General features: G+C 39.7%; 1 protein-coding gene across 2 annotated transcripts in view; it reads left to right on the forward strand.

Moving 5' to 3' along the window:
- Positions 1–12649, forward strand: part of FAM64A (family with sequence similarity 64 member A) — a 17463-nt gene extending 4814 nt beyond the window's left edge. The window contains exons 2-5 of one of the 2 annotated variants that reach the window (XM_018561273.1): positions 5587–5927; positions 8464–8559; positions 10784–10830; positions 12421–12485. In XM_018561273.1, the coding sequence (XP_018416775.1) occupies positions 5587–5927; positions 8464–8559; positions 10784–10814 (468 nt within the window). In that variant the 3' untranslated portion in view covers positions 10815–10830; positions 12421–12485. Of the gene's footprint in view, positions 1–5586; positions 5928–8463; positions 8560–10783; positions 10831–12420 lie in introns of both variants that reach the window. The other variant, XM_018561274.1, reaches the window with a different exon arrangement.
- The last annotated feature ends 1798 nt before the right edge of the window (positions 12650–14447 follow it).

The following is a 14447-nucleotide window of genomic DNA, read 5'->3' on the forward strand; positions in this document are numbered from 1 at the left end:
CCAACTCTACCTCTTCTGCCCATAACTTCCCAACCATTATTTATCCCAGCATTTGACAACCCGACTCTGTTTAAGTGGTGGACCAATAATGGCTTCACGAGACTGTACGATTTTTATTGTTCCTCTAGCCTACTCACCTGGTCGTACCTTAAAACGCACAAACAGATCCCTGATGCAGAACTGTTTAGGTTTATTCAGCTCCAACACTGGGTATCCACTATGCAAGCGCGCAGACACTTAAATAACCCAATTACCACCTTCGAGCACATCTGCCTCTATGCACCTGGAGGACCTAGACAGGTGTCAATCCTATATACTATTCTGAACTCTTTGCCTCGTACCGACTTTCACTCCTACGCTAGCCAATGGACCGCAGACCTGGATCTACGCTGGTCTGATGAGGAGTGGAGGGCGGTATGGGTAAACATTTCCAAGTGCTCCAATAACGTGACAAACTCTGGGGTTGCCTATAAAGTAATGTTTCGTTGGTACCTAGTCCCCACTCGGCTAGGTAGAATGTACCCATCTACATCTACAAATTGCTTCCGAGGATGTTCGACCCCAGGAGACATGTTCCACACTTGGTGGTCGTGCCCCTTTGCAACCCGGTTTTGGACCAGAATATTCCGTCTACTCTCGACTCTATTTGATAGGACCATCGCTAAAAACCCGACACAGGCGCTGCTTCATGCTTCAGTGCCCGAATTGTCTAAATCCCAGCGTGCACTGGCACACCAAATTTTTATCACTGCCAAACTAACCCTAGCGGGACACTGGAAAAAACAATTTATCCTTTACCGGGAGTTTACGCATAGACTAGATAATATTCTTATAAATGAACGGTTGTCGAGTGTACTTAATGATACACATTCCAAATTTCTCAGCATCTGGGAACCTTGGCTAAAACATAACCACCCCGATCTAGATATCAATACCCTCAGCCGCCTGTGATATGGTCAAATGAGTTGAGGGGGGACCACATACGGGAGCAACTGGTCGAGACCTGTGGATATGTGGAACAATCCCGAAACTATTCACCGAGGAAGACCGACCGATGGACTCCTTCCCTGATTCCCTTCCTTCTTTCCCCTCCCCCTTTTTCATTTTTACTTTATGCCGCAATGATATTTGTACATCGTATTTGCACTGACATTTATGGAATTCATTATATTGCCATTGTGGCCGGTGAATACTATGTAAACTGCTGATTGTTTCATTTTTGAAAACCCAATAAATACTTGGTTACAAAAAATGTATGTATTGTTAACAATTTCTTTAAATGAGAAAACAGCCCATCTGGATTTAACCACTTCAAGACCAGGTGTTTAGACCCCCTTCCTGGCCAGGCCATTTTTCAGTATTCAGACATTTCCAAATGTTATCAACTCACAAGCCAAATAGAGAAATGCCAACTAGTAGACTATCTTCAAACCTGAAGTGAAGAAGTTCATTACAAGTCATTCTGGTATAGTGACCAATTTTGGGGGAAATTTTGCTGCATCCCTACATCAAAGTAAAGCTGCTGACAGATATAAAATGCATGCATGTACCTGCAACAACTTTCAGTTCCTTCGCTGTACCAAAATGCCAGGACCTACTAATTAGGCAAAGCTTGGCCTTCCCACTTCCTGCACATTTCTGTTGGCAAGTGTGGCAGCCCATCATAGTGATGAGCCAGTGGAATGGTATGAGAGAGAGAGGGAGCATGAATGTCTGACATTTACCCAGAAGTTCCAAGTCTTTGCATGATTAGAATTACCTTGCATTTTGAAAGCTGCATGCATGAGATGGTCACTTTTAAGGGCTCATATACGTGGGCTTTTATTCTTGTCTAAATTGCTTTTTATCTCCATACAAGTCAACATAAATTCAAAACTCCTTGAGCAACACAAAGGCAAACTGAGCTTTTTCAGAAGGAAGTCAAAACAACGGTATCTGACTTGCTTCTGAGTCCAATGCCCATGTACAGGAGTCTTAAAGGTAGCTGAGAGGACTTAGTACAGGACCAGTGATCTAAAATCTAACATTCTCTGTAGCAAATCATTTCCCCTTCCCATAATTGCTTAAGAAACATTCCGCCCAGCAACCCAGCACAGACTGCTCTCACTAAGACTCTGGGTGGGAAAATGTTAAGTATTCATGGAATGCATCAGTTATTTTGATAACCTTTTTGTAGAAATCTTTCCTCCTTCAATATCTCTTGCAAAAGCTGAAGGAGCTATAAACTGGAGCACAGATAAGGATGTCTGGCTGCTTGTCTCAAGTACAACAAGAATATGCTTGTCACATTTAGAGTGCTTGTGAATTAAAAATTCTAAAGCTTTCAGATTCATCTCTGCTGCCCCTTGTTAAAAAAAGATGCATTTGACTTGCACACAAACCATGGGTAGTATTGAGAAAAACTTCTGTTCAGAAAGCTAGACCTTAGTAGGGGTTATCCATAGTAGAACAAATATTTTCCTCCCATCCACTGTTTGTGACCAGTTTTCTTTTTATCTCAATAAAAATTATATTTTAATAATAAGATCAATAGGTATTACATGGTTTAAATTAATTCAACTGATTTCCTGGACAGGAAGACATAAACAGTTGTAACAACCTAATATGCATTGTAACTTTTTTCCCATTTTACTGAGAACTTTTTTTTTGCAGTCCTGCTGGAGAGATCCCTTCCTCCGCTATGTTGAAAACTAAAAAAGTTGTACTTTGAACAGCTATTTTATGATCTAATCCAACATCCATGTGAATGTGTTGTAATCTTTTAAGCCAGTCATGTATCTCCAGCCCAGTACTGAGGGTTTTTAAGAACTGTCCGCTGCCTGAGTTAAACATTAAAGCAGGGCTGGACAAATCCCGGGAGCCGGGTAGCCAATGCTCTTTAAAAATCACAGCTGGCGCCTTTTTAAGGTCTTCTCTAGTTGTAAATTAAGCTGGCTCCTAAAGTAAAATATTCCTTCCGGCTGCTGAATTCCATACCAATTTATCAACCCCTGAGTTAAATTAGGCCGAAATTGCTGATCTGACAACTTGTTCCAGGTCTGTGCCTCATAAAACTGTGAAGCACTTGGTTCAGGAGAACAGCTTTTCAACTAGCATTTTCAGAAGAAGTAATCAATGGCAGCCTCCATGAGTACAGTTTTCCTTTTAATTAGTCCTTAAAAAAGACCTTCATTATGAAAGCTGCCCAGAAAAAAGCCAAGCAGAAGGCAAAGGACTAGTCACAAGCATTGCCTGTAGACTCCATACAGCTGATGTTTGTTTTTTTTTGTTTGCTGACTTACCATGCCTTGTTGTGCACTGTGTTAAGGTGGACATCTTAGAGGTAGAGGGGCAGAGCTTCCTCATGTCAGAGCTGACCCACTGGTGATCTGATAACTGGGTGAATAATCAAGCAACATAAGATGTGGAGGAAACGGAGATCACATGAATGAAGCGGGGGTTAAATGCAATAAAAACATGATCAAATCGTGTGATAATAGCCAGTCAGAAGCATGGTGCTTTAGAGCAGTGGTTCTCAACCTCAGGACCCACTATTGTTCTTTGTCATTGAGTCATGACCCAAGCCGCACCGCACTGGAATGCACGGCATTGCAGTACCGCGCGTTCTGGTGCAGGTGATTGAACTGTGGGTGGGAGGTGCATTTGGGGTGCCATTCAAATGAATGGCAATGCAACACACCTCCCACACCAGAATTCTCAGTAGGTGCGCGGTACAGTGTGTTAATTACCGCACTGTAATAGTGTGAACAGGCCCTCAAAAACACTCAGACACACTCCCCCTAAATCTTTTTGTAAGCTCTGCCCAGTATTCCTATCTTATCCAGAACTGGAATGGATCCTCAGCCTGGGGTCCAGTGGGGGCTGCTATGCTGTGATGGAGCTCCATCCATATGTGCATTACTTGTACAGCTCCCTTACGCACCCTGTAGAGGTGGCGGGAGCCAGAATGTGCCGTCACTCAGGTCCAGGCACCTATGCAGGACACGTGAGGGAGCTGTAAGCAATGTGCATATGGATGGAGCTGGCTTGCGGCCATAGCCCCATCCCACCCCACCTCAAGCTGACATTCGGCACTGGGCAGCATGTTTTGAATGGCTGCTTTGTGTGAGAACTGACAGTGTTGCGCTTGGGGGAGGCTATGGAGCCTCTTACCTAGAAAAGTGGAAGGCATGCAGTGACCCACTGAACACGGGGTCGCGGCCCACTTTTGAGTCACGTTGAGAACCAAGGCTTTAGAGGATCTCGCACTACAGATACACCGCTATGGGGTTTATGGCACAGGAGTACAAGAAGTGCACCACTATTTCTCAGGAGCAATTCCAGGCAAAGGGTCCATTTTGGGGGATGTTTCCTACAAGATAGCAAATCTTTACTTTTTGCATTCAGGTCTATTTTAAGAGTCAATCCAATAATTATCCATGTTTCTGTTCACTTTAGCTCCAACAGCCTCCTTATAATTACGTTCTTATTTGTGACCAGATGTGGTTTGTTTCAGGTTCTACTTTCATGTGGAAGTTTTCTTAACGCTCTGTGGTCAAAGCAAAAGTCATCTTAGTTTGGCCATTAGGGAAGAACTGTCGTGCTTCTTCGACTTCTTTTAGAGTTGTTAATAATATTTACTGTCAGATTCTTTTGTAGCTGGAAAAAATATTGAATGCAACTCCCTAAACCCACTGAATATTTTGAAATCCACAATTTAAGGCCTCTCTTTCTTCTTGTACCACATTATTTTTAACCTTCAGGTATTTGATAGTATCGGTTATATCCTCATTCAGTTGTATATATTGAAGTCTCTTCAACAAAGGACTGTGTGAGGAAATAATCCCTTAAGATGTTCAGACTAGCAATGCTTTAGCAGGCACATAAAAAAAGAAAAAGAGCAGTACAAATTGCTCTCCGAACCAAAGGCAGCCAAGCAAAGCTCAGCAGTGGGATTATGGGATACGTCTTGGAAACTTTATATGTGTATACAATGAGAACTAAAAAGAAAATCTTCACTGGTATGAAAAAAGTAGTTGAAAGTATATAACTCATTATACTGCATAATGAAGCATTTCTACCAATGTGAAATAATGGGTTACTTCTAGAATTTATCCAAAACTATCCAAACTCCGTGCCATCCAGGGAACAATACGGACCTGTAAAGTGTTGTAAAACAATAGAAACCAACCAGGTTTCTTTTTACTGTCATTAGGGAAGTTGGGGTGACTTCTGAGGTTATTACTAGGCGATCTATGGTAATGGAATCGTCGATAGTTTTCCATTGTATGAACAATACGTTTTTCCACATCAGTAGGACAAGTACACACACTACACACTTCCTACACCTGGAAGTATCATTTCTATACTGGACTTATCACATCTATATCTTGTAAAATATTTCTCAGTAGAGAGTCACTTATATTTATGAAATAATCGTTTCTAGGAAACTGATGAACTGGCCACAATCCTGGTTAACATTACCTTTTGTATATAGGTACCCTAAGGTAGCTTTACATGATAATCCACGTTGGTTGGCTGTAATTACTGTGTAATAATAAATGGCTAGTGGAAGCTTATAATTTATATATTTGTTTCATTTTGCAGAAGATAAAGAAATCAGGACAGAAGTCAAGTAATTACTTACTTGCTTCCCCACAACAATTTAAAGGTTCAAAGAAAGAAATCCGTACTCCCAGAAGTAATAAGAAATATTCAACGCCCAGAACTCCTAGATGTCGCAGGCTGATAGAGGAAGCCAGTCCAAATATGAGGGTGACACCCAAGTCCACCAGGAGGATTTCTCCTTCTAGCAGAAGAGCAAGCAGCTCTCAGTGGAGAAACTTCTCTAGCTTGGTTGTAAATGAAGGTCTTACCCTGCGGAGGTCTGTTCGAGCTGCTTCCCTGAAGAGCCCATATGCCTCACCTGTAACAGTTAGCAGGAGAAGGTTTGTGACAAATTAATAGTTTGATTATGTATTAAAATGTTTTACAAGTGTGGATGGAATACCTCTCCTGAAATTTCTCAATTTTTTCTGGAGCTTTTACCAATAGGACACTGAAGTTTTGAGTAGCTAACCAGCCTGGAATAGAGGGGTGCATACCAGTGAAATTTATGCCACTCATTGTAGAGATTTTCCATTTTAGTTTTTATAGTTCTAATACTGTGTAAGCTTTATTTCCGAAATGTTGCTGCTTAAACGGGGTTCATTTCTTCCTTCCTCGTGTGTGAGAGTGTCAGTCAGGGCCTGATGATTGACTGCTTAGGCTCAAGCACTGCATACTGTGAGGAGGTAAATCACTCCTACACCTGGAAGGAGCAGATATATAAGTGCTGCAATAGAGTGGTGGGGGAGTATAAGTGGGTGAGGGGTTCTTCCAACAAGAAAACCTGTCACAGATTCTCTTTAACTTTCAGATGTATTGCAAACTGGTGCAAGTAAACCAGATCACTTAAGATTGTGTACTTTTGACTGGAAAGTATTTTGTTACCACATTTATTAACCACTTATCTAATCCTCCCCTCCCCCCGTTAATGATATCTCCTTCCAGAATTCATTATATATCTAAGACATTTGAAGATATTAATATTGGGGAATTTAATGGAAAACTTTGAGTAAACAATAACTTAAAATGTTGTAAAGTGTTCTACAAACTAATACCAGACCTTCACCCCAGGGATCCCAAAGACAAAAATAGATTTTAAAGCCTAATAAATTCACAATTCATTATTTAAAAGAGAACTATGGCCCAACTTTTTTGGGCCATAGTTCTTTTTAGGGTTACAGGAGGACATATAATAATGTCCTCCTGTGACCCAAAACTCAGCATATAACAGGCTATTGCCTGCTATATTCTGACAGAGCACCACTGCAGCCGGGACGGATCCCGACAATATTGTCGGGATACACCCTGCTGCCTCTAGAGTCCGAGCCAGCTGTGCCCGCCCCTACCCCGCCCATCGCTCCAGTCAGCGCTGGAGGAACAAAGGGAATCCCTGCGGGGAGAGGTGATTGAGGGTCACCGCTCTCTGCAGGGAGACGATCAGTAACTGAGTGATCAGCGTTATATGATAGCTCAGTTCTCGATCAATAGAACCAACGTGTCACAGCTTCAGTGTCACACGTCGGCTCTAATTATGGGGATGAGCGTATTTTACTGTCCCCATAATTTTCCTTTAATATATTTCCAGAAGCAGCATTATTTTATAATTTATGCTTTATTATTTTTTTAGCTTGATTTGTCATGCTGGGTGTCTTTCTTAGGTGTGTTCAAGTGCTTAAAACATGTTGGCACCATTTAAATAAAGCTGATGTTCAGGCATATAAGACAAGATCTATTACTTATTAAACACATTATTAGATTAGGACACTATGCCGCTACGTAGGACCTGATTTACATTAGATATGGTAGGTACATATAACTAGCTATTCCCTGCTCTCACTTCTTCTGAGCTGAGGCTGGTATGTGTGTGCAGTTAGAGTGCCTAGTTGTCTACTTCTGCCTGTACACAGATCCTACCCATGACCCCAACTTGGGCTTTGAACTGCTGAAAGGCATTGAAAGGTGCAAGATCCTTGAACGGCAAGTGTTTTTGCAATTCCTGGAAGTGTTTGTACTAGCTTAAAATGACATTAAACTCAGGAGTTAAATCTTAAAAATTATCCAAGTACCTTAACCATTAACAAAAAGGTATCTTATTTGTGTATCACTCACGCTGTAGATCCTCAAATCATCTCTAAATTCATGCTGACACTGTTCTTCGTTCTGGAGGGTGACTACTTTTGTTCCCATGGTCCCTGTGTGTGTTGTAAAGTAGCCACCGCTCCAAACTCGCTCCTGTCATGGACTATAATTTCAGTACAAATTAACTAACTGGACATGAGATTGTAATCCATCATGGGAGCAAGTTTGAAACAGTGCCTAGTTTACAACACACACAGGGGATATGGGAAACAAAAGTAGCCACCCTCCAGAAGGAAGGACAGTATCCGCACCAATTCAGAGATGATTTGAGGATCTACAGCTAAGTGATACACAAATAAGACACATTTGTGTTCATAGTTAAGGTACTTGAATGCATTTTTTAGATTTAACTCCTGAGTATAGTGTCACTTTAACATAGTGGTTAGGTGGAGAAAGTATCTATAGTTGTAGTTTGAGCTTAGGTCTGCTTTTATAAAGCATTTGGGAAATATTGTGTAAGCACATACAACTGCCCACTATGTTGGTTAACAGTCTTCTATGGCTACACTAACTGCAGCTAGACGGTGGTTAGATGTAATTTTACTTGCATCAAACCAACTTTCATGGTGACCATGAGACCACTAGACTATTGCAATTGATATATATTACAAATGGCATTAGATCACACCTCTCATGTGGTCAGACCCAAAGGAAATTTTTATGCTTTTCACTTTAAATATTGAAATCTCTTTCTTGTTTCAATGGTTTTTTAAAACTTTATTAATATATTTTTTGCAGAAAATTCGACAAAGACCTAGAAACCGTCTCAGCAGGAATCCTGCAGCTAAAACGCCTCTCCAGGGTATTTGATGATGCCATCTTGAAGGAAGAAAGGTAAAGTGGATTTATTTCTCCGATTCGTTCCCCCTGAGTCTGCCACTGCCTGAAGTATAGATCTGATATCAGGAAGGCATTATCTAAGACTGTGTGAGGCATCCACTTAAGCCAGCACCTGCTTTAACCTCCCGAATCTCCAGAGACAATAGTTTGTCTGGCTTCTGCTAGCCCACTTTAAAGGGCAACTTATACTAAAAGATGAGCTGATAGAATGCAAATGATTCAGATATACTGAGTGTAGGGAGGCTTCCAGAGTCTAACATGAAGATTTACATTTAATGTTTAATACTAGATACATGTTAGAATGAAAACATAAGGGCCTTCAATAATACATCTTCCTAAAGAGATGTTCTGCATTTTAGAGAAAATAGCCTTCCACCTGTACCCATTGTGCCTCCTTCCATTGTTTACAGTATGATATATAAACTTTTGCACCTAAATCTTAAATTAGCTTATTTGCTATTCTGCACTACATGTGCAATAATAAATCAAAACTATATATTGTTAAACCCTTTTACATTCTAGGGATGCATATATAAGCTTTTCTTTTCTTTATATAAGCACTTGGTAGCTACAAGCATTAGCCATTTAATATGATATTTTAGCAGAAAAAAAACAAACGGAACTGCTTTTTTTGTTTTTAAAAAAATCTATTTTTGTTGTTTGATACATAAGTTACTTAATGATGTGACTTGCATAATTTTTCTCCCGGACCGCTATTTCTATTAAAACATACCTGGTGAACGTGCCAAAGATACAGCCTGACCACAGTATCCCATAATGTGCTGATAACACTGCACTAAAATTGAAAGCCGCTATGTCAGCCCTGTATGTCTGATCCATGGCTAGACAACAGGATATTGTGCTGACCTTGCCTCATCAGCACCCTTATCTACCGAACTCCACCTTGGGTGTGACAGAGAGCTTTAACGGTGTGACAGAGAGCTTTAACGTTTGCCCCTATCAGCAGCTGACTGCATGGGATAGCTAGCCTGCTATTGCAGTTTGAAATGGCCAATAGCAGGGTTGGTTATTGCACCAGCCCACTACCTGCTGTATTTACATTCAACTGTCGTCTGCAGAATCTTGTCACTGACAGCTGTCATTCCCTGGCTGAAGGTATTCAGGCACTATGTGCTTACAATACAATTTATGTATTTTTTAAATTATGAAAGGTGAGAAAAATAAATTATTTTAATGGAACCCCAAACGCGCCTCCCACCCACAGTGTGATCGCCTGCATTGGAACGCACAGTACTGCAATGCCGTGCATTCCAGTGCATTGCTATTGCAAAAAATTGTGCGTGCAGTTTTATTCTGAAGTAAACTTTGTTTGTAACACTGCATTAGTGTATTTTATTTTAAATTAAGGATGGTATTTCATTTTTTTTATCGAATTAATCGATTGAATAATCAGCCAACTAATCAATTATGAAAATAATAATTAGTTGCAGCCCTAAATGCAATTAGAGAAAAAGGGTTTACATGCTCTTTAAATTTTTTCTACAGGAAATTTATTTTTCTTTTTTTGTTCTGTGGTGAGGTTTTTATTGCTGCCTGTCCCTGCTAGAGAAATTAACTTTCTGTTTGTCTTGGTGACCATTGTCACTGGCACTGAAATTGATGGGAAATAAAAAAATTTGCATTGTCATTGGAGCAGGACTAAAGGGGAGATCTTTGATGAATGGAACACCTTATTCGCTGACAACTATCCTCTTGTGTATCTGTAAAAAATAAATCAAGGCAACTGGACTTGCTGTATTTTTCGTACAGACGTTTCACTGGTCATCTAACCAGCTTTCTCAATTCAGAAAGTTTCTGAATTGAGAAAGCTGGTTAGATGACCAGTGAAACATCTTCAAGAAAAATACAGCAAGTCCAGTTGCCTTGACTTATTTTTTACAGATATACCATGACCTGGATGAATGAGAAGCTTTACAGCCACATATCCTCTTGTGTGGAAGAGAGAACAAAAAAAAAATCCTGACCAGGGTTTTAAACTGTCCCTGCTCTATTCAAAATGAAAAAAAGTGTTTTGGCTTTTGATCTACTTTAAATGCACCAGTTACTATAAATCCTATAAAACAAGGTAAACTTAGATATACCTGAAATGTACAAGTGATTTGAAATCTTATAAAACAAAGCAGAATTGAATACGTGGTAACTAAAATAATAAAAATAAATTCTGCTGACTTTTTATCATTCTTCCATCTATTATCAGTGACATGACAGTTTCTCTCATTGATAACTGAAGATATTGATCACCAGGTAACGTTCCTGAACTATTTCAGTGTATTCTACAAACCTTTGCATGGGCTCTATTGATATACTAACACACAGGGATGTTTCCATTCTGCTTTACACAAACTGGCATTGCACTCTTCCAGTATTATGTCTTCTGTCTTTTGGATTATCCTTTTTTTCGGGGGTTGAGTTATGTGGATTTTTTTAACTAAACTATGCAATTAAATATTAAACAAATATTGCCTAATGAACCCATTCTCATTTTAAGGGGGTTTAAAATGTTATGACAGAGACGGGACATGTAGGCTTGCGTCTCGGGGCGACTTTGTACAGATGGGCCTGCCCGCTAATGCCTGTTTTTTTCAGTACTAGCAAGCAACAAACGCAACCCTTATTTTACTGGTCAAAGGTGCATGTAGCACAGTTCCATACCACCAACAGTGGTTGGTGGCAGAAGCCCTGATGTTTTCATGAGCAAGAATATGACACAAGTTAGTATAATCATGGAAGACCAGAAGTAGATGGAGAAGAAATGAAGCCCTGTGTGGTGGCAGGAATTTTGTAAGCCAATGTGATAGCTCATTTACCAGGTGCTAGTGACACCATTGATACCAGTAGTGCTTTAAGTCTTTTACCTGAGCAGTGCTTTAAGCCTTTTACCTGAGCAAGGCCACAGCCATTTGAAGGCTGTACTGGTTTTACGGGACTGTATGTTAAAGAACCATGTTTTTTCTCTTCAGTCTTTGTGTTTACTTAACTGCCTCCGGGCCGGCCGTAGTAAAAAAACAGCCGGCCAGGAGCTAAACTATATTCTGAGTCAACATTTCTTTGCCGTTTACAGTTGGGGTTCTTTTAATGCTTCTCTGCAGCTTCAACCAATTCTTTAAAAATGGTTTTCCCTGGCACATGCTAAGCGTGCTGCTAAAAGCTGAGTACGTATTGGTTGCCAAAGGCTGCTGGTAATCATTGCTGTTTGCACTGTATCTAACAATAATGTTATATAGTCTCACTAGCTACTATGTGGTCATATGTGCATATGCAGCTTTCTAAGCAGCATTTTTTTTAATAAAGCCCTGCTTATATGAAATGCTCTGTGAAAATGACCCCCCCCCCTAGAGCACGGTGTTATGGGGCACAACACAGGAGCTTTGTTGTAGCATCCCTTAGTATAGGGCTTAGGAGCTCTGGCATTCATTCAGGGTGCTAAGGCTGAAAGCATTGCATTTTCCCAAGTCCTAAAATAAATATACTCACAGTGGAAAAGTCTTAAATATTGGTGCCATCTCCCAAATGAGGAGTTGTCTCCAGGAAATCATGTGTGTTTGAGCCCATCAAACAGAGTATATCATGTTTTTAGATTTGTATTGCTGGTGCTTAATTGTCTAAACCTCTTCTATTAACTTTGCTTTGAAAACCTCTGTTCTTTTTTGCTATTATGCAGGGTTGTAAGTGTTGTTTTAATTAGCATGGAACTTTAACATAAAAAAAACATGGAACTTTAACATAAAAATTAAGACTGAAGTTCTGATTTTATTTCAGGTCATTGGAAGAAACATTTTGTACAAGCCTTTTCCGAAATTCTAATGTTCAAAAAAAATGTGTTTTTGTTCTCAGAAAAGAAGCCATTTTGAATTATCACAGCTTAATGGCTAGAAATCTGAATTGTGCCCGCCATTCTCGGCTGTCGTGGAAAAGAAATACCCGGCGATTTCAGCATACAATTGAAGGCTGGACTGAGGTGGCTTTAACCAGTATTGGCAACATTGGTGCACACTGACATTATGCTACGGTGTAGCCACCTTTGTGGATTTGTATATAAATGTGTGTATGTATATATCTATGTCATATGACTGTTACTAACACTCTGTGAAAGCGTCTATATTATACAGTCACCACAGTTATGCTTTGACTCAGGTTATGACATGGTGGCAGGGCACCTTTAGTACTCACTACCTACCTGTTTTTTAATTTTTTTTCTCTATTTTTTGGTAAATCATGAAGCAGTATAAGCAACTCTTTAGTGTAATAATTCTGTTCTTTTAGCATGGCATTGCAGCAATGAACAAAGTTTGGGCAATGGTTCAGTCAATATGTATAAAATATTTGTCATTGCGGTTCTATTGTACAGATTTAAACCCAACTCCAGCTAAATCTTTTTTTCGATGTTTTGGCCATAGTGGGGGAAGGATATACCCTCTGTCATGTTTCATTCATGGTTTTGTCCCTAATGGGGAGATTTTCCCTCAGTTCTTGTCTGATTGGAGTTACAGATAGCTAGCTATGACATAACTACAGGTATGTACTCTTCCTTAATATCCAAAACTAAAAACTTTTGGCTGCAGTTTGGTTTAAAGGTGGCAATACACTAGTAGATTTTTGAAAGAACATTCGTATGAAGGATCTTTTATTTAATTTTCTAATAGTTAATGAGGTCAAATAGATCATCAATTTCAGCCATAGTGACAAAAAAAACAAAACGTAGGAGCAGGATGGAAAAATGTTCTCGAACAAATGCAATTCTAACAGTGAATGTGGTTTTCGTTCAGGAAACTCCATTCATTCCAAAATCAAATGTTGAAGCAAAAAAAAATAATTTAACGTTTGTCAAGTCTCTGATTAAATTATGGGGTGGAATTATCAGGTGGTAAGGAAAGATCGTTTGTTGGTAAAGAAAGATCAATTGATTCATGAATATAACACAATGGCAAAAAAAAAATATTTGACATGGGATAGTTTTAAAACAACTAGTATTGCTGTTGAAAACTTTATTCGGTGATTTGCACCATTTATAATAACACTAAAATTTAATTTCTGGTGCATAGATTGTCAGTTTACCTAACCGCCTATGTACTGCCGTACGTTTTAAAATGGCAACATGGAATGTTCTAATTTCTGCAATGCCATTTATAAAGATTACATGCAGAAATAATTGTTGCTGTTCCTGTTAATTGCTGTAAGCGAAACCATCCACGGACGGCTTGGTTCATAGACACAGTGTACAGAGCCCATACAAGCGGCTCTGTACCATATGATCACTGTGATGACCATTCACAGATGTGTATCTGAGGGCCCGTCCCGTTCTCTTACAGCGGAGAAAGGGGGGACTAATGGGTGGATGAATCATTCATTAGTTTAGGAAATAGCAGGGGATTCCTTGATCAACGCTCGTAAGCATAAATGGAGGAATCGGTTCTATTTTTTTTTTTCTATCAGTCTGCAGGTTGAACCAAAAAAAAAATGGAACTGTATAGGGCCAGCTTTAGTGTGTTTTTGGTTACCTGTTTGTATACACTTTGAAATTCTGTTGTGTTCAGGACAGGTCTATTTTGATAAATTCCTCCTCATTTGACCAGTTAATTTAAAATGAACAAACCGTTAAAAAAAAAACGACATCTGATTAAATCAGATGAAAAATTCAGAAACAAATAAGCCAAAATGGTGGTTAATAAGCCATGGCTTCATTTAGGATTTGGATGCATTATCTGGAGGAAACTGTTTTTCCACACCATATTTTGGCTTGCACTATCCCCCAAAGCCTGTGTGCGGGGGGCTTCCTTCTTTGTGCTTTGCGGTAAATAGCAGTCATTGCTGTCTAGTTGCAGAAGGAGACATGTACTGCCAGAAATAAGAAGTCTGCCATT

The sequence above is a fragment of the Nanorana parkeri genome, unplaced genomic scaffold (genome assembly GCF_000935625.1).
Source record: "Nanorana parkeri isolate BGI_ZX_2015 unplaced genomic scaffold, ASM93562v1 scaffold512, whole genome shotgun sequence".
NCBI lineage: Eukaryota > Metazoa > Chordata > Amphibia > Anura > Dicroglossidae > Nanorana > Nanorana parkeri.